The sequence below is a fragment of the Manis javanica genome, chromosome 5, assembly GCF_040802235.1.
Source record: "Manis javanica isolate MJ-LG chromosome 5, MJ_LKY, whole genome shotgun sequence".
Taxonomy (NCBI): domain Eukaryota; kingdom Metazoa; phylum Chordata; class Mammalia; order Pholidota; family Manidae; genus Manis; species Manis javanica.
The window spans coordinates 106,712,301-106,732,410 of NC_133160.1; the positions used below are offsets into that span (position 1 = coordinate 106,712,301).

At 43.6% G+C, this 20,110-nt stretch overlaps 1 protein-coding gene across 1 annotated transcript in view; it reads left to right on the forward strand.

The window, feature by feature from the left end:
• SCD5 (stearoyl-CoA desaturase 5) overlaps positions 1–20,110 on the forward strand; it is a 155,306-nt gene that overhangs the window by 73,047 nt on the left and 62,149 nt on the right. Inside the window, exon 2 of the mRNA XM_037021203.2 lies at positions 15,393–15,523. Within this exon, the coding sequence (XP_036877098.1) occupies positions 15,393–15,523 (131 nt within the window). The remainder of the gene's footprint in view (positions 1–15,392; positions 15,524–20,110) is intronic.

Consider the following 20,110-nt stretch of genomic DNA (forward strand, 5'->3'; position numbering starts at 1 on the left):
TGCACCTTTTCTTTCCACCACCCCCTTATCCCTCCCTTCCCACCCATCCTCCCCAGTCCCTTTCCCTTTGGTAACTGTTAGTCCATTCTTGGGTTCTGTGATTCTGCTGCTGTTTTGTTCCTTCAGTTTTTTCTTTGTTCTTATACTCCACAGATGAGTGAAATCATTTGGTACTTGTCTTTCTCTGCCTGGCTTATTTCATTGAGCATAATACCCTCTAGCTCTATCCATGTTGTTGTAAATAGTAGGATTTGTTTTCTCCTTATGGCTGAATAATACTCCATTGTGTATATGTACCACATCTTCTTTATCCATTCATCTACTGATGGACACTTAGGTTGACATTGGCTTTTTTAAGAGGCCAGGCCAGTTTTCTGTAGAATGTCCCACATTTTTTATTGTTTCCTTTTTTCCTCTATTTTCTGTAAACTGGGAGCTAGGTCTGAATATTGAAATTTAGTTAAATATTTGAAGTTAGGCATGTTTGGCAACAATGCCTCAACTATGATGCCACATGTTCCTGTCTACCACTGCAAATGCACCTGTTGTCGAGCTCCTCTGCTCTCGCTGCAGTTTCATCTCTTGGATAAGTGCCAGATTCCACCATTTGAAATTCTCTTTTCCCCTTTACAGTTAGTAAGCGATCTGGTGTGGTGCTTTGACACTATAGGGATATCCTGCTTCTCAGCAATCCTTGACCTCATGATTTTAGTGTCTATTAGTTAACTAGGGCTGCCGCAACAAAGTACCAGACTGGGTGGCTTAAGCAACAGGAATTCATTGTGTCAATTCCAGAGCTCAAGGTGTGGACAGAGTGGGTTCCTTCTGAGGGCTGTGAGGGAAGGGTCTGTTCCAGGCCTTTCTCCTTGGCTTGTGGATGGCCATCTCCTTGTGTTACTTCACATCACGTTTCCCATATGTGTGCCTACACTGCAGGCAGCTCTGGAACCGATGGTTCTCTGGTGATGTCACAAGTTGAGACAAAGCGCCAGCTAAGCACTTGATACAGGCTGCCACCAGGGAGAGAGCAAAACCTTGGGCAGGGAAGTTTCCTTGGCAGGAGGGTAATGCCAGGAGGAGACTCGGCTGTGAGCTGTTAGGCACCGACAGTGCTGGCAGTCAGGAGAATGAGTGCCTGTGTCTTGGAGAGTTGGGGCAGCCACAAAGCATCTGGGCAGCTGGGGATTGTAGAAGGGTGATTTTCCCCCAAATTTGCATTTATTAGCTGGCAACTGTTCCAAAAAGAGCGTTCCCTCATCAACTGGAAATGGATTATGGCACTTTCTGAAGAGATAGTGTAAGTGCTTAAATCTTCCCCTTTCAATCAACGAATTTTCAAATAAGGAGTTGATATAATTCAGCTATATTTATGGTTGCCTTAGTGTCTGGGGCCATCGTGGGCTTCTTCTGCCATAAAAGAATTAGAAATTGTATTTTACAACTGTGTTGGGATGAGATAAATATAACCTAGGCTGGATTCATTATTATATATTTATTATTCATGTTTTTCCTTCCAAAGAAAATGTACCATGATCTTTTGGCACTGTGTCTACTAAGCCTAATGGATAAGTTAGCCTGGTTATGCTTTAGATCAGGGGCCGGTCAGGTAATAAATGAAGGGGGTTGATTCTTAGTGCATGTATGTGTATGGGGTGAGCTGGGGCAACTGTCTAAAAGGAAGAGGCATTTGGCTCCTGGAGAAAGTTGCCATGCAGGAAAGTGAGGTAGTCTGGTATTGCAAGATCTTTCCATTTTTCAGGAGAAGACAAAAACAGAGATTTTAAAAACTTGAAATCATTGATTTTTAATTGTTGGCTGCCAGTTGAGGAGTCAGCTGCCAGTTGAGGAGTTGGCTAGCTGTGAGCCTCCCCAGTGACTGATGTTAACATTTCCATATTCGGTACCTTGCAGAGAGCCTGGCTCATGGGAAGTACTTGTGTATGTTTGCCAAGGAATGAATGAATGAACAATTACTTTTTTCTAAGGCAGCTTATTAAAATTAGGTTGGATTTTATGTATCAAAACCAGTGAAGATCAGAAAAGTAGACGCTAGATTGTGCTGCAAAGAAAAAAGTCTGCCTGGGTTATTCACAGCCATTTCCAGAGTCTTGGTGGGAATAAAAATATTTGAAGAAAACCCTTGACAGAGTTTGTAAACTAGGTCAGGCTGCCTCAGTGATGCAATCACTGATCAGAGAATTGAAGGGGATTTCTTGGTATCTTGATGGATATTGTATTATTACATTTTTAAACTTTTTTTTCTGCTTAAGGCAGAAGCATTATTGTGGTAAAAATAATCTTGCAATGTCTGTGTTTTGTCATTTTTTCTTTTGGGGGTACCAAGAATGCCTCACTACTGAACAGTTTTCATCCTTTGCCCGTGGTTGCTGCATGGAGGGATGTCTGGCCAGAATCCTCTGTGTTCTTCCCACACATGAGAAAGGACATTTCTCTGGTTAAAAGAGAGGGTGAGGAGAATGAGGTCCTTTAGGAGAGAAAGCAGCGTCTCCCAGGAGGCTTTCCACTCAAATTCCCAGCTCTTTTGGCTCAGACATAAAAGCAACAGTGGTGCCCTGGGCATCTCATGGCAGAACTTTTCCCCAAAATGCCCATCCTGACCCTCTGAGAGTCCGGCTGTCCAGTCTTTATGCTTCGCTGCTGATAGGTGCCTGCCAACTCCTGCTTACACCTCCTGGTCCTAGGCTTCAACCACGAGCTGTGTTAATCCATTTGAGAAATTGCTTATTGGAAAAAAAGAAAGAGCGAGGTGATGATGGCCCATAATTACCCAGATCATTCAGATGATGAGGGCAGATGTTACTCTTTTTTTTTAACCTTAGTCTTCCTGCAGAGGGACCAACATTTTTTAGTTCAGTTTCCTACCTGTGGTCAGAGGCATTAATGAGTGTGCATGGAGCTATAGCATATAAAATGTATGTACATACATACCTCTTTGTGTTCACACACACATAAATACATGCTGCCCAAGAGAAAGTCAAATGAATAATTAATGAGAAAGGAAATTCAGTGTACCCATAGTACAGTAAATTGTTCTCTTGGTACTCATTTATCTCTAATTCTAATTTTGTTGTGTTTTGAATTTGATCATTTGAAAGAGGGAGAGAGATGGACAATGGGAGGTAGCCTGAATCATGAACTCTGAGTGTATTTGCTCCTCCCAATTCACCTGGGAGAACCTGGAAGGGATAATGATCAGGGTCAGAAAGTCCCTGTTGAGACCTGGGCATCCTGGTCCCTGAAGACCCTGCTCCCTGGTCACCCCGCCTCCACCAAGCAGTGGTTGCCTAGGATAAGAATAATGGTGTTTTCAATAATGTTTACATAGATATTACGATTTGCTGAATACCTTGTATAGTGTTTCATTTGTCTCACAGTTGTTTGAGATAGTCTTTTGTTTGTTTCATGGATAAGAGAACTGAGACTAAGAGTAAGATGGTATCACCCCCACGCCCCCCGCCCCCCAGGCTGGGACCCGGCAGGTGGCCAGGTTCCCTGTGCGCCCCTTCTTCTCTGTGTGAGAAGCCAGCCTCCCCCAGGAGTTGTTCCACTGAGCTCTGCTTCCCATGCCCAGTGGATGACTTTCCCCCTCCCCCGAGAGAAGCTCTGTGTTCCTGGAGGGGAAGGAAGAGGCTTTGGAGAAGGAAGTACCAAGGCACAGAGGGAGGCCCAGGTCTAAGCACTTGCACGCTTTCAAGTGGTTACCTCTCAAGGACTTGCTGTGGTGTGTACCGAACAAATATTGGTAAATAATACAGTAATAAACTAACTTTGATTTTGTGTGTTTGTTGCATTTTCAATAATGTGGTAAGTGATTGGCAGCTCCAGATACAGGTCTTCTTCACTTGTGCAGCCTTCCCACTTGACGACACACACTGCCAGAAGAGGACTGGAAGCAGAACTGAGTTTCTTTGACATGTTCTTAAGAACACAGGAAAATAACTCTTGCCCTCCCTTCCCCCAGCCATTCGGTTTGGTCAACTTGTTTTACACACTTTCCTTCAGGAGAAAGGCTGTCAGCACCCTTCTGTGATGGTTAAGAGCTCTGAACGTTATTTGACAAATTCTTATTCCCACCTAGTGATCTCTTTGCTGTAATACGACAACCCTCTTCCACACAAAGGCGTGAGGGTGGTGCTGCCATGCGCACCTGATCTCCGGGCCTGGTTGTTTCAGAAGCTCAGTTCTTGTGTCTTTGTATTTTGGAACTGTTGTTGTGATGTTTTGAAGGCAATCTTTGTTTGATCTTTTAAATTTTAAAATCTGCCTTCAGTACACTTTTTCACTCTGTAGCTGACCAATGAAAGACAGCAGGAAGGGAAGGAAGGAAGAGCAAGCAGAGGGAAGGGGGTTGGGAGACAGGATTCCCATCCCGGGCTTCTGTGACTAGAAAGTCTTTTGCCTGCATCACTAAACCAAAAGGAGAAGCTAGATTTCCTTGATCCTAGATGAGCCTCCGCAGGGAGTACCGGCTGCCTTGCAACTCAGCGCACCGCCTGCAGTGGCGTTCCCTGGATGCTGGTGGGAATCCAGACTCTGGCCCTGCCACACCTGCTGGGTTAGGATCTGCAGTTTCATAACATCTCCGGGTGATTTGTGAACACATTCATTTGAAAAGTACTGTACTTGCCCATGGCTCTCATACCAGGCTGTGCAGCTGTGTCACATGGGGCCCCAGAGTTATAAACCCTGCTTGTCAGCATAAGCTTCCACAATATGTGTATAGATTTTAAAGCTCCTCCGGTAATTCTGATGCAGCTAGTCCAGCACTGCTGCAGTCCACAGAAGCCAGCCTGTGGGCACAGAGCAACGTGTGAAGGGAGGGCATGTGTCTGCAGGGGCACCTGGACAATATCCAGCATACTTCTTTGGTTTCAGCCCACCTGAGTCTGTCTTCCACGCTTTCACACCTGTCATTCTAAATCTGATCATATGAAAGTCTTTAGTGCTTCTCCATTGTCCTCAAGGTCAAATATATAGTATATCTTAGCATCATATGTAAGTCCCTGCGTGTTTTCTCATTTCACTGTACCCCACACCTCCTCCCCGGAGCCGGACCAAACCACCCTCCACTGCTCGCAGACACAAAGCCTTCCTGCCTCCATGCCCTTGCTCACCCATTCCTGCCCAGAAGGCCAGTCCTTCCTTTGAGAGCTTATCCTTCAGGTGCCCCTAGCACTGTGCCCCCCCATACTGATCCCATCACCCACGTACGATTTGTTTAATATGCATCTAGAGACTGCCCACACGTAAAGGGACTGCGTCTTGCTGGACCTGGATAAGAGAAGTTTTGATTGGTGATGGGAATCAAGGAAGAGGGACCAACACCTAGAGGGCTTAAGAGAGAATGGGAAGCAAAGAACTAATCTGCAATTAAGGGACAATCCATTTAGTAAGTTTTGCTGTGAAGGAGAGCAAGGAGATGGAATAGGACCTAGATCCGGGAGTGGAGGTCAAGAAAGGTTTTTTAACATAAGAGAAATAACACTGGTTGTAGGTTGTGGGAATAATGTGGAAGGAAAGTATTGTTGACTCTGACAGGAGGGGAAATTACAAAACAATTGAGTAGGGTGGAGTGGATGAGATGCATGAGGGAGAGCCAGCCTGAAAGGGAGTACAGACTGGCCATTGGTGGTCACAGGGAAATCATAGGGGGCACAGGCCCAGATGCTGCAGGGTGGGGGGAGGTGGTGGAATCTGAGGAGGTCTGTTATTCTCAATGAAATCAGAAGCAAGGTTACACAGATGAGGGGGGAGGAGAGGTGTTGGAGCAGGCATGAGATAGATGTCTAGGAGAAAGTTTGAGCAAATGGACCTGAGAAAGGCAATATGACTGCTGGGTAATGTTAAAGTCCAAGTGAGCTTAGTGATCATGAATTTCAAAGTGAAACCGATTAGTACAGTTACGTAGCTAAGTTAGCTGCACAGGTACCAGCAGAGAATGCATGGAAAGACACATGTGACCCCACCCTTCTGGAGATTATGTTTTAGAAGGAAAGAGGGCCTTAGACCAATAAGTGCTTATTTAACTATAATATAATGATTGCCATATTGGAAAACACAGAGCAAGACAGCATCTCACAGATGCCTAGTGTAGCCTGGGTGTCCAAAGTGGGCCCCATATATACAGAATGAGGCCCTGGAAAAGATTCGAATTCCTGCCTTCTATTTTGTTTGAATTACAAGTAGTGTGGTACAATAGCAAAGGAGTATCGAGTTAGGTTATAATTTTGTTTCTCTGTGATCTACTATGACTTTCATCCTGTCATATAAGCTATAAATCAATCAGGAAAAGTAGCATTTGCTGAGGACTTAAGAGCACTCTAAGTAGACCGAACTGAAGGCAGGGACACTAGAGGGAAATAGGCTTGTGAAAATGCAGGAATAGATCCTCTCTCTCTTGTTCCGTTCCCTTTCTGTTGTATTTTCCTGGAAGATGTGGGCATTTGCTTGAAGATTCATGCTGTGGGAAGAGTGGACATAGCTTCCTATAGCCCAGGTGCACAATAGAAGATGGCTTAGTGGAAGGAGGTCAGAATTACAAAGAGCGGCTGATGGTTATTGTACCTATAATAGAATTTAGAAGGTTTTATAGCAAAGAGAAGCAAGCCCTTTACTTCTCAGCCTGCAGTCTCCAAGACCCTGTAAAAATGTTCTGCTTTCAAGAGAATTGTTGAAATAGTATCTAGGAGGAAATTTCCTCAAAATCTCAAAACTTATAAACCCAACCCTTTAAAGGGAAGATGGAAGGTCTAATTGAGATTATAGTACTGTTTCATGAGATGGGTGGCCTTAGAGGGCCTTGCCCTGTCATTGGCAGCCCCTAATCAGGTCTCATCATTCTGGGACCCTGGGCCAGCAGTGTCATCACCATCTTCAAACTTGCTAGAAACAAAATTCACAGGGCCCTACCCAGACCCAGTGAATGGGAATCTCTAGGAGGGGGCTAGCACCTGCATTTAAACAAAACCCCCAGGTGATATGTATGGCACATTAAGGTTCAAGAATTAGTGACCCAGAATACTACTGATCTTTCATCCTAGCCCTATGTTTTCAGCTTCTTTATTAAGTAATTTCAGACATAAATTATTCCTACAGGTATCAACACAACCAAAAAGGTATGAAGAAGCATGGCATAGTCACACTGGGAGAATGAACAGGGAAGATTTTGAAAGCTTCCCTAAGAAGTTAGAGAAGGATTCTCTACCTTGGCACAACTGACATTTTGGTAGTGATAATTCTTTGCTGTAGGGAGCACCTGGGCACTCTAGGATGTTAGCAGCATCCCTAGTCGCTACCCACTAGATGCCAGTAGCAGCTCTCAGGTTTCAGTTTGTAACAACTAAAATGAAGATTTTGCTAAATGTCCCCCAGGGAGGAGAGGAAGCAAAATTGGGCATAGAATGATGGAAAGTGTGGGTATCTCTGAAGGGGTTACCAGGGGAGGGAATATTTTACAGAGACAGTGGCATGGCAGTCATAACTGGGGCAATAATATGCACCTGTGCTCACGGCTCAGCAGGCATGGCTTGCATTTTGAACGCATTACCATTTTTAATCTTTACAACGAAACTGTGTTGTAAGGCAGGTACTGTTTTCCCCAGTTCATGAGTAAAGAAACCAACTTTTAGAGATTAAGTCACTTGTGTAAGTGATATATCAGGGACCCAATCCCAGGTCCACTTTAACCGTCATGCTATATTGCCGATCATATACCTATCTGTATATATGTATCTCTATCTGTGTCTCTCCATCTCAGGCTCTGTTGGCTCTGCCCTATCTATCTTCTGAATCTGGAAAGGACTGGAGAAGAGACACCCATTTATTAGCCAGAGCCCCAAACTGGCTTTTAAAACACCTGAGCTGGTAAGCAGGTATCCTAGCAAAAGCAGGCAGTGTTCTGCCCCACTGCAGCCCCGTGTTGCCCTGTTCCCTGGGAGTCTTCACCCTTTGCTTATTTCCCCCACTGCTCCCCTTCCCTGCGTGGAAGACAGTTCGGTTTGTGCCAGTTGATCACATCCTCCTTGGGATTTTCTCAGCAGGAGCCCCCAACCCGGTGCCTGGATATCAATGGCTGGCTCTGCTTTCAAGGGCCTGGGGAATTATGGGTGTGGGGGGGAAGGAAGGGGAGGGGGTGGAGAGGGGCGGGCAGCTCCACCATCAAAGGAAGCCGCTGGGAGGAGAGGGCAACCGGGACCTGGAGTTCACCTGACAGGGCACCCTGGTGTCTCCCCATACAGAGAAGCATTTACCACCACCCCTAGGGTGCCAGGGCCTCGCAGAGGGTTGTATCTGCCTCCCCTTTTGTAAATTTAGGGCATGGGACCAAAGGTCTCTAAGAGAGGGTGTACCTCAGAGCAGCGGTTTTTCAGCCCTGGGTGTGCATCAGTTACCTGTGGAGAGAGACGCCTACGCTGCCCGCCCCCATCTCAGTTTCCCTGGGCTCTGCGCGCTGTGCAGCTGTTGAGGAGCCCAGGGGACTGCAGTGTGCAGCCAGGGCTGGGAACCCCTGCACCAGGGGAAAGGGCTGGGGCTGGACGGATCTGGTGTCTGGGCCCTAGCTCTGCCGTTTTGAGATCCCAAGGCATTTACTTAACGACTCTAGGCCCATCTGTAAAGTAGAGATTATGACATCTATTTCATGGGAGTAAAACAATGCAATTAAGTACAGTGATAATGTGACCGTCCATGGCAGGCACTCAGAGTAGACCCTTCTCCAGGCTCCCTTTTGATACTCTGTTAGACAGTATTGTGCCTTTTTTTAAAAAAAAAAAGAGGACTTTTAATGTTCATTGCTTTAAGAAATCAAGGGAACCAACTTCCTTTTGCCCTCTGTTCCCAAATATTGATCTTTTCATCTTACAACTCCAGTAATAGGGGTTGTCATGATTTCATGTATGCAGAGTATTTGGAGGTGAACAACAGAAGGTTGTTATAAGAAGTATTAGAAGGAGTTATAGCAAAATATTAACAGGGACTGATTCGGGGTGATGACTGTTCTTCCCTTTCTACTTGTTGAGCATTTGCTAAATACTTCTAGGCTTACAGTTCTTCACTGGCCTCCCACGGCTCTCAGCAAAGCGTCCTGTCACTGCATTGCGGCTCCCAAGACCTGTTTCACTGGCCTCTCTTACATGCAAGCCCTCAAACCTTTTCGTGACCCCTCTTCCTCTGGTCTGCAAACGTAGGCTTTAAAAACATTTGTGATAACATACACATAACATAAAATTTGTTATTCTAACCATTTTTAAGTGTGCCATTCAGTGGCATCAAGTCCATTCACAATGTTGAGCAACCATCGCCACTGTCTCCAGAACGTTTTCATCAGCCCAAAGCTAAGCTCTGTACCCACTGAACAACCCCCCCCAATTCCTCCCTCCCTCCATCCACTGTAACGTCTAGTTTGCTGTCGGTCTCTGTGACTTTGCCTTGTCTAGGTGCCTCGTGTAAGTGATTTTATGCAACGTTTGTCTTTTTGGTTTTGTTTTGAACCATTATGCTGGTTTTACTTAGCATAATGTTCTCAAGGTTCATCCATGTTTTGCAGCACATGTCAGCGTTCCATTCCACTTGATGGTCAAACAATATTCCATTGTAGGTCTATACCACATTTTTTGTATCCATGCATCTGTTAATGGACATTCACCCTTTGGCTACTATGAATAATGCTGCTATGACTGTGGGTGAACAGGTATCTGTTTGAGTCTCTGCTTTCAAGTCTTTGGGATATATACCTAGAAGTGGAAATTGCTCTATCAAATGTTAATTCTGTTAGCTTTCTGAGGAACCACCAAAGTTTTCCATAGCAGGTGCATCACTTTACATTCCCACCAAGCAATGCACGAGGATTCCAGTTTCTCCACGTCCTCATCTGCACTTGGTCTTTTCTGTTTTCTTTTCATTTTGGGATGGTAGCCGTCTCAGTGGGTGTGAGGCGATCAGACACAGCCTTATACCAGATCCTCTTCTGCAGCCTAGGGCTTTGCATCTGCTGGTCCCTCTCCCTGAATCTTGCCTCCTCCTTGACCTTTAGGGGTTAGCTTAATTCTCACTTCTCCTGCAGTTTTCTCTGCTCCTCCAAACTAAATTATTCCCCCTTTAATCTGTCTTCTATTGTTCAGTTCATTTCCTGTGCAGCACTTGCCATAATTTGTAGTTATATAGTAAGTAACTTATTTTTCAAGCTCCCATCAACTCAAGGAGGGAAGGGGCTGGTCTGTAATAAGAGCTCAATTAACTGTCTTAGGAAGCTTGGGGTTTCCTGGAGCTCATATTTACGACAAGCTGAGGCTCAACTGGATGCAGAATGATGGTGAAGATGTTACTGTACTTAAACTTGCAGGCTGGTAAAGGCAAAGCACAAAACAAGGGGTTTGGCCTTCAGCTTGTTTTAAAGGGGCATAATGTATTCAAGCTCCTCCCATTTGAGTTAAGGCAGCCTCCAGGGGGTCAGATAACCGGCAGGATGTTGAGCTTGAGCCTGTGGGCTCTTCCTACCTTAGATTGTGACCTGGAAATCAAAGTATGATCTAGACTTAATTTAAGGTAGGTATTTAATTAGTTACTATGTATAAAGTGCTTAGAACAAGGCCTGGCAAATAGGAAGCCCTCAAAGTAGCTGTTATTATTTATTATAGATAATAAGCAAGGGTTAAGAGTTCTGCCAGCTGCTTCCTCAGTCTAGTGCTCTGGGATGGGTCTTGAAGGGGACTGTCCATCTCTCCCTCTGACCAGGTCCAGAATTAAGGGAGTTTTAGTTTTTGGTTCTTGGCAGCTCTCCAGGACTGTTCATTGTGTGGTTCAGAGGGCGTCACTATGATCATCCCCCAAACATAGCTCCAGTAGGGCACTCAGGACAGACGGGAGGCACTGCCTTCCACTGTAGAGGCCAAAAGGGTGTGGACTCTCCCTCTTCGGTCACTGTCAGCTAGAGCTTGGGCTAGTATTCCAAGCATGGGCAAGTAGGACGTCTGCCTTGGGATCCTGGGTCTTGATAGATGAAGGCATGGGTGTAGAGTCAAACGGAGACTCTTGGCAGCTGTGGGAGATTTCAGGGTCCAGGGTATGACATGAATGTCCAGTGGTACCAAGTGTCCAGGTGTGGTCACACCTGTGGTGGCACCCAAAGCAAATGATTTAATTATTTTTGTTTGTTTTGTTCTGTTTTGTTTTGTGGCATGTCTATTTTATTTTACATTGAGAAAATACACGTAAGAACAAAATCTAATAGGAATTCAATAATAGTTTTTTAATAACTGCTTTATTGAGCTATAATTCATACCATATAATTTATCTATTTAAAGGGTGCAATTCACTGGTTCTCACTATACTTACAGAATAGTGCAACCATTCCAAAGTCAATTTTAGAACATTTTTATCACCCTTTACCCCCACAAAACCCTGTACCCATTTGTAGTCACTCACTTCTCTCCCCACTTCCCTAGCCCATGCAAGATGAGTCTACTTTCTGCCCCTATAGATGACAAACTTAAACCAGAATTAAAACTGTACCTTCTTTGCCTTGAGGGAAGGTTCCTACTTAAGCCTCGCATTAGTTACCATTGCTGCAAAACAAATCAGCGCCAAATTTAGCAGCTTAAAGCAATGTGTATTTGTTTTCTCACAGTGCTTATGCAGCAGGAGTCTAGGTACAGCTGAGTTAGGTCCTCTGCTCCAGGATCTCTCACAAGGCAGGAATGTGTCAGCCTAGGCTACAGTCTTGTCTGAAGGCTTGACTAAGGACGGATCTGCTTCCAAGTTCGTTCACCTTGTTGTTGACAGGGCTGTTGGACCGAGGGCCTCATTTCCTTGCTGCCTGTCGGCTGGAGGCCAGTTTCTTGCCTCCTGGGCCTTCGCACTGTGGCAACGCACTTCATCAAAGCCAACACGAGAGAATCTGCCCGCAAAATAGAAGTCATAATCTTTTGTAACCTGATCATGGGACTGCTCTTCCCTCAATGTTGCTATATTCTTTTGGTTAAAATTAAGTTACTGGAGGGGAGGAAACTGACAAGGCTGTGAATACTAGGAGATGGGGAGCCCTGGGGTCATCTTGGATGTACATACCAATCCCTATCCTGCAACCCTCCCCTGAGTTCCATAGGCTACTCAGTATCTTTTTAATACATTTCTTTTTGGCTTGAGTGAACCAAGATTGGTGACTTTTATTTGCATACAGATCAACTTGTTTGTGGCTTTCTCTCCTGTAATTTTGTGACTCAGGTTTCTATTGATCCAGCTCCTTTCTCTATGCGGTATGAGCTACTTGGTAAAGTTATTGACACTGCTCATTACTCCTTTTTATTTTTTCAAAGTTACCAATTTTGTAGCCAAATAGTTCACTCTCTCAGAGCCAGCTGGCCAGCATCCATGAGAAAACTTGTTTGCATATTAATCTCCACAAAGGTCATGGAAGAGAGGTTAAGAACCTCTTAAATTCATCCTTCAAAATAAGAAAACTGAGTCCTGTTAATGCAATAGTCCATAAATCCTCACATCCAGCCCAGGGTTTTTGCAGTTTATCCTCATTTGTACCATGACCAGAGGTTGCTGCCTTCTCTTGAGGTTCTGTAGAATTTTAGTGTCAGAAATCAAGTGCAAACTAGCCTAAGCAAGAGAAGGGGATTTATTGACTCATGTACCTAGCAGAAATACTGGGGAGGCTCACAGGATCAGAAGAACTGTAGAGCTCCAGGACCTGCAGCCAGTGGCTCCATGCAGGCAGCTCTCCTTCTAGCCCCTGTTGACATCTCCATCATTTCTGTGTCTCACTTTCTTGGCCTCATGCTTTACTATTACAATCATGCTTTAGAATGTGGGCCAGAATAGAGAGAAGGATCGGGTCAGGTATTATTCCTAGGCCCAGGAAATGGGGTACTATGCTAGGCCAGGCCTGAGTCACATGACCACATTCCTGTTGCCAGAAGAAGGACCATGGAAAACCAACAGCCACTACTGCCAAGTGTGGGCCCTGATCCCTGAAAAATTAGAGATACCAAAAAGGACAAGATAATGGCATAGCCTGTGGTCAAATCCTTCCTGGGAACTTGCACTGGAGGGATTTTTTTTTGGCTAGTGTGTTTTGTAGTGTCTTACAATTCATTGTATTGTACCCAAGGTTCAATGTCTTAACTCCCTGGCAAAATAGGGTCACATTGAATTTTTTCATTATAGAGATTTCACTTGTTCCCTAACTACTTGACAGTTGGACAAAAATGATTGGTAGAAACATGAAAGCCAGGATTACATGGAAAATAACTGTCCATTTCATGGACTCATGACCAAGGTTAAATCACAATAATAAAAGAGGCTAGAGCTTTTTATTCACTGACTTTCTGTGATTTATGGGCAGATTGTTGGTTTTTGTTTTTAACCTTTCAAGTAAGGAATGATTTATCAAGTTTATGAAAACCACTCTTATTCAGAGACTCATGAATCTTAGTGCCAAGGGCTGTCTTGTTTTTAGACCCACATAAATATGGATTGAGGTCAAGATCAGTCAGATTTGACTTTTGGAAGATGTGATCCTGTGCTTCCTTCAAATATGCATGCTGACACTGAAGTTATGTAGTAATACTTCTGGACAAGCATTGGAGAGGGCTCTCTAGAAACTCTGAGCAAACTGGTTGAGACCAGTCACAGTTCCTCCAGGATATGCTCACCCCTGATCCCTTGCTCTTTGGTGGTTCTTTAGGGAGGGCCCTGTGTATGCTGAGTGATAGAAGCAGTTGTGTACAATGATTGGGTGGGATCCTACATATTTATAGCTTGGTGTAGGGCTCTCCCCCAAAAGGAAGCGGCTCACCTTTAAATTTAGACTGGGATCCGGTATTAAGGATGGCAGTGGGGTGTAGAGACTGAAAGGGCAACTTACCTGATGTGTCCCAGAGGCAAAGGGGATTGTCGAGTTTAGGAACCCTGTTCCTGGGTCAGACAGACTCTTGGCAAAGATGCCTCCCAGCTCTGTGACACTAGAAAATTAGTTAACTTTTTTAAGCCTTTGTTTTCTCATCTGTGAAAAGGAGCTGATAATAATACAAACCTCTAAGGATTGTTTGATGCATTTTAATAAAATAATCCAAGTAAGACATTTAACCGTATGTGGTCATATTGCTTTAAAAACTCTGGAGTAGTTGTGATCATCTCAGCAACAGTGATTTGACTGATTGATTGATTGATTGGGTTCCCTGTGTGTCCCCTTTCTAGTGCTGTTGGGCACTTAACAACTTTCAGAAATCTTGATGCAAATAGCAAACCACTGCTACCACCTGAGGGCACCGGGGGTCTCCCGCTAGTAGCTTTGGAACTAGGCTACTCAGGTTTCTGTGCAGGATTTAACTCGGAGAACTCCAGTTTCTCAGCTGTAAGGTGAGACAGGAACACGTGCTGTGACCTTAGAGAGAATAGTATATTTAAGTGGGTGGCAGAGTAATAAGCTCCACTGTAAGTCAGCTTTTAAAAAATTCCCCACCTGGCAGCTCTCACCCATTGGCTCTATCTGTGGGTTAAACTCAACTAATCTGTTCTCTGTTTCATTCTATACTGAATTGTTTTAATAATTTTCCTCTTGGGATCCAAATTTTTCTCTTGGGATCCAGATATTTGACAGTTGAGCATTTTATAGCTTTGTCTAACTCTGAGGTCAGAGTCACAAATAAATGCCAGTGACATTTTTCAGTAACAAAGGTATTCTGTGAGAATAAATTAATTGATGGTTAAATAAACCTGGAGAGCACTAAATTAAAAACAAAAATTCCCCACCTGTTCATCTTGGCCATCCCAGGTCATGGTGATGGCACAAGGGGGGGTCTCTAGAAGAAAATCTCAGCTCTCCCTGTTCTCAGTTTTGCCCTCATTCTTACTGGTCCTGAGCCAGACTTCATTGCTTTTAAGTCTGGCCTGATTTTCTCCAAGGTAAGGCCTATAGACATGATAATGGGCACTGCCCTTTGGCAATATGATCTTTATGTATGACTCATCATGGCATGGGTGCCAATTAGGAGAAAACGTAGAGGTCAATCTCAGCTCCACTGAGGATGTGCGTGTAAAACTGAATTATAAACACACACTGATGTGGTTATAATTTTGCATCAAAATGGGGAAGACACATAGCAAATAAAAGACTTGTTGATGTGGACAAAGTGATGCTCAAAGGTCAAAGTTTCTTGAGAAAGTTCTCTCTGCTTCTGTCTAGCACTGGAAAACTACAAATCAAGAAAAACGCTGTGTCTTCCCAAATGATCGATTCTTCCTTCACATTGCAGATTCTTCCCTGACACCATTTCACATGGGTCACTATTTGGGAGGGAGAAAAGCATGTGGGATGTTGAAAATCTTGGTGACCTTTGCTGACATTCTCCCTGCCTGTCTTGCAGCCTACCTCTGCTTCCTCCTGACTGCTCTGGGCGTGACAGCTGGTGCCCATCGCTTGTGGAGCCACAGGTCCTACAAGGCCAAGCTGCCTCTGAGGATATTTCTGGCTGCCGCCAACTCCATGGCTTTCCAGGTGGGGATGCAGGGTCCTCTGCCTTAGGAACCCAGCACATATGACACTGTGGGAACCCAGCACAGATGGCACTGTGGGAAGAGGCACAGACCTGCTGCTTGTGGCCTGGACATTCCTCCACCCCTGGTCCAGGCTGGCTGCTTAGGTCCCAGGGATTCTCTGCCTGTGCCCAAGTGTTTGTCTCATTGTAGCTTTAGCTATGGTAGAATATCCCCTGGGGAATTTGTGCCCCAAGGCATGCTGAACCACAAAGGAGGAAAGAGATTGTCTATCCAAGCTCCATGACCTAAACGTGCTCTGAAACCTTCAACATCAGTCTGTCTCTAACTAGAGCCAAGTTCCAACTGAGCATTTTGTATGCATGTTGCTTTGAACCTCACAGTAACCCTATGAGCTAGGTGTTATATGTGTCCCCTTTTACAGATGAAGAAACTTAATGCTTAATAAAGCTTAATGAAGTTAAGGAACATGCCCAAATCATATGGAATATCCCAGTCAGGCAAATGCAGGTCTGACTCTAAAGCCATTGCTCCTACAAAACATATTCTTGAGGTTGCCCTATAACTGTGGTGGCAAGTCTGTTCAATATGGAGTCAGAAGACTCAGGATTTAAGTCTTACTCTGATGGTTAGTAGCTGTGAATCACTTAATCATTTCTAGTTTCTTCATCTGTAAAAATAAGAACATGACTTTACTTCTAGGGTTATTAAATGATTGCAAATCACAAGGAGCTATAAAAATATGAGAGTGTCATCTCTGCAATAGGACCGGGCCATACCCTTATGGCCATAATCCTGTCCTAGGCTGTTTTCCCACCATCCTGGGTACTTTCTGAACTGGTAGAGTTTTGTTTTGATCATGCATCTCTGTTTCCCTAGTTCCTCATCTCATCCAGGTAGGGTGGGTGGGAACAACTTGTTTTCAAAGTTTCTGCCTGGGTATGAGTGCAAATGATTCCAGGCCCTGTGGATTTTCACCATTGGGAAGAAATAGCAATTCCCAAAAACAGCATTAGGGTCCAGGGAAACAGGTGACTTTGGAGACTGTGACCACAGATGTGAAGGTCACATGGCCACCTTTGCAAATGGACCTCCCGTTCCTACAAGACAGGCTGACCTTGAGCATTTCTCCGTTGCTCTTGTGTCTAAGAATTCATTTCAAACGTAGGCTTCCTCCTACAGCTTGAACATTCATAAAGCAAATATGAGATAACACAAGAGATCACTTAGGGAACACCATTCACATTAAGAATATCTGTTGATTATAATTGAAGCCCAATAAGGAATGGGTGCCATGTTCCTAGAGAAAAAGCCACTGTGCACAAAGGAGTAGTTGGCAGCTGCTTGGCTTGTTTTGCTCACCATCGGCGATGTGAGCTATGCTGCACTTCATCCTGACTTCAACCATCTAGTTCAGTGCTCTGCTTGGTTTATCATAACAATGAGTTCCGATAATGATAATTTAGAAACTCACTGACTTGGGTCTTAGATTTAGCTATTAACAACTTCACTTGGTAATTCTCATTTATTTTGTTCAAGCAATTTATTATTTTTAGCCTCCAATTACACACTCATGTAACTATAAAGCACCTCTGTTATTGGATCTTTTTCCAACATAAGTAACTTGAAATTAAGAGCCGAAAACTCTGATTTCTCCTTTCCCAGTAAAACTGTTATATTTATACCTCAATTTTTGAGAACCTAAGTTTCCTTAACAAAATATCACATTGTGATTTTAAAGTTACTCTAGGGAGAAAGTACATTAAAAAGTAAGCAAATTCTTGGCCCTGCCATTTGCTAGATGTGAGCTTTTGTGCAAGTCTCTGATCCTTTACCTGTAGAAGTGGGGGGGGGGATAGTAATACTTACCTCAGAGAGTTGTTGGGAGGATGAAATAATTAATAAAAACTGCCTAGTGTTTTGTAGCACTCAGTCAATATTGTTCCCCCTCTTCTTTATGAGAATGGGCAAACTGTCTCATTCGCTTCGTATTGTAGGACCTATCATGTAGAAAGTACTCAATGATTGACTGTTAAATAAATGAAAAAGGAATATACAGTTTTAAAATATATCTTTAGAAATCATCAAATTTGGATAATGGATCCTCTAGGCTCACATTTGTGGTGGATTTTTTTTCATTCATTCCATAAATATTTATTGAGCACCTACTATAGGGCTGGTACTGAGCTAGGCACAGTGGGTATCATGATTAGCCCACATTGTCACAATCCTTATGCCTTCATAGAGCATTCCATCTAGTGGGATATTAGAATTCCTACAGTTTCCTACAATGGAAATGTCTGTTTCATGAGTCTGAGGTGTATAGCAATGTCACTTAGTGAGAGCTATTTATAAGATCAACATAGGTCCAGCTTCCATACAATGCATAACTATGTCAGTGGGGAAGAACACAGTCAACCCAAGCCACTTAACCCTAGGAAGAGAACAACCTGAGAATGTAAAAACTGAGCTGTGATCTCTCAATCTAGGGTACTGACCTACAATCCTGACTTAAGGCAGAGTGATCGACTTAGTTTTTCTTCGATGTCCCCCTGGATTTTTAAAGATAGTTTCAAAGGGTCTCCTATGCTTTCCTCCATTAGAATTGCCATGTTTGGGGCCAAAATGAACAAGTCATCCTCTGTATTTGAAGATGAGCAGAGATTTTGCTAGATGCTGTAAACAAAATCTTGATCATCAAGAACAATCTTTGTAAAGTTGGGACTTAATCATTTGAAATTTCTTTTTCTCTTTCTTCTGGAGAGGATTTATGTGTGGGATGGGGGCAATAATGGGAAAGGTGGAGGTGCTTTAGTCAGAAAAGATGAAGATGGGGCAGGAGTGCCAGACAAGGAGATGTAATAATCCTCTGTCCACTCTATATCCTTGTGTTCAGCAAAGACCCCACGTTTCCTTTCTGGCCCATCCTCCTTTCCTGCCAGTATGAGGCAAGTCAACCTAAAGACTGCTTGAAAACTGCTTATAGTTTTCTCCAAGACAAATGTAGACCCAGGTGAGGGATTCCTGCCATTCAGTGGCCTCCAAGAGTTGAGTTTTCATAAGCGGTAGCTTTGATACCCACTTAGGACTTGGCTCTTGTGCGCATGCACATACCTCTGCTGGCTGCAGCTGCGTCCCTGCTGAACTCAGTCCACAAGCACCTGTTAGATGCTTCAGCCTCCTCCCTGCCTGCCCTCATTTACTCATCAGATCCTAGTAGAAAAGCATTGGATTTCAAGCTAGAAGGGAGTTTAAGGAATTTAATCTACATCCTCTTTTAGAGAAGAAAGGTAAAGAGAGACCCAGAGAACATCAGTGACTTGTCAAATGTCAAACAGATAATGGATAGACCAGACTGAAACCCATGTCTCCTGACCCTCAGCCCAGGGATCTTTTTGCCTTACCCATGGACATTTCTTCTGTGATGTTCAACAGTGTGAGTGGTAGACAATTTATAGTTGGGTCTTGCTCCTTTATCCACTCTGACAGTCTCTGTCTTTTAATTGGTGTTTTTGGACTATTCATATTTAAAGTGATTATTGGTATAGTTGGATTCATATCTGTCATATTTCTTCTACCTGTTGGTTATGCATTGCCCTTGTTTTTTCTCTTCTACTCTTTTTCTGTCTTCTCTGGTTTTAATTATATAATTCTAATTTCTCCCTTTGCATAGCATTTCAATTATACTTGTTTTTAAAAGTTTTAGTGGTTGCTCTAGAGTTTGCAGTATACATTTGCAACTAATCCAAGTCCACTTTCAAATAACACTGCACCACTTCACAGTAATGAAATTACCTTGTAACAGAGTATTCCCAGTTCCTCATTGCTGTCATTCATTTCATTTATCTGAAAGCTGTATACAGTTACATTACTATTTTGAACAAACTGTTACCAGATCAATTAAGAATAAGGAAAATTAAAGATTTTATTTTACCTTCATTTATTCATTCTCTAATGCTCTTCTCTCTTTATGTAGAACTGAGTTTCTAACCAATGCCATTTTCCTTCTCTCTGAAGAACTTCATCACTTCTTGCAAGGCAAGTCTACTGGTGACAAACTCTCTCAGTTTTTGTTTATCTGAGAAAGTCTTTATCTTTCACTTTTGAAGAATAACTTTTTGGGGTGCAGAACTATAGATTTGAGGATTTTTCTGTTGTGGATAAAGTGAAGGTTCCCATGGCCAGGATCCTCACCTGAACCTAAACTACTTGATGATGTAACTGGCCTGCTGCTAAGCTACTGCTTCCACATGCATAGGCAATAAGCTATTATTGACTGAGTCACTGTATAAAGATCTCTGCCCAAGGCTCTGGGCAGAGGTAAAGATGAAGGAGGATTACAGACCTGCAGGCTGTTGGATGCAGATGTAATTCCAGTGCTCGACCTATCGCTGGGAGAACAAGCTGGGTAATAAACCCTTTCACCCCAAGAATGTTCCATTGTCATCTCTCGGTCTCACTAAATCCGTAGTGAACCTCCCCAGGGCTGAAACCCATTGGCAAGATATCTGTCAACATTTTAAATAATTTATTTCACTTTCTTCTTGCTTACATATTTCCTAAGAGAAAGGTTATCTTTGCTCCTCTA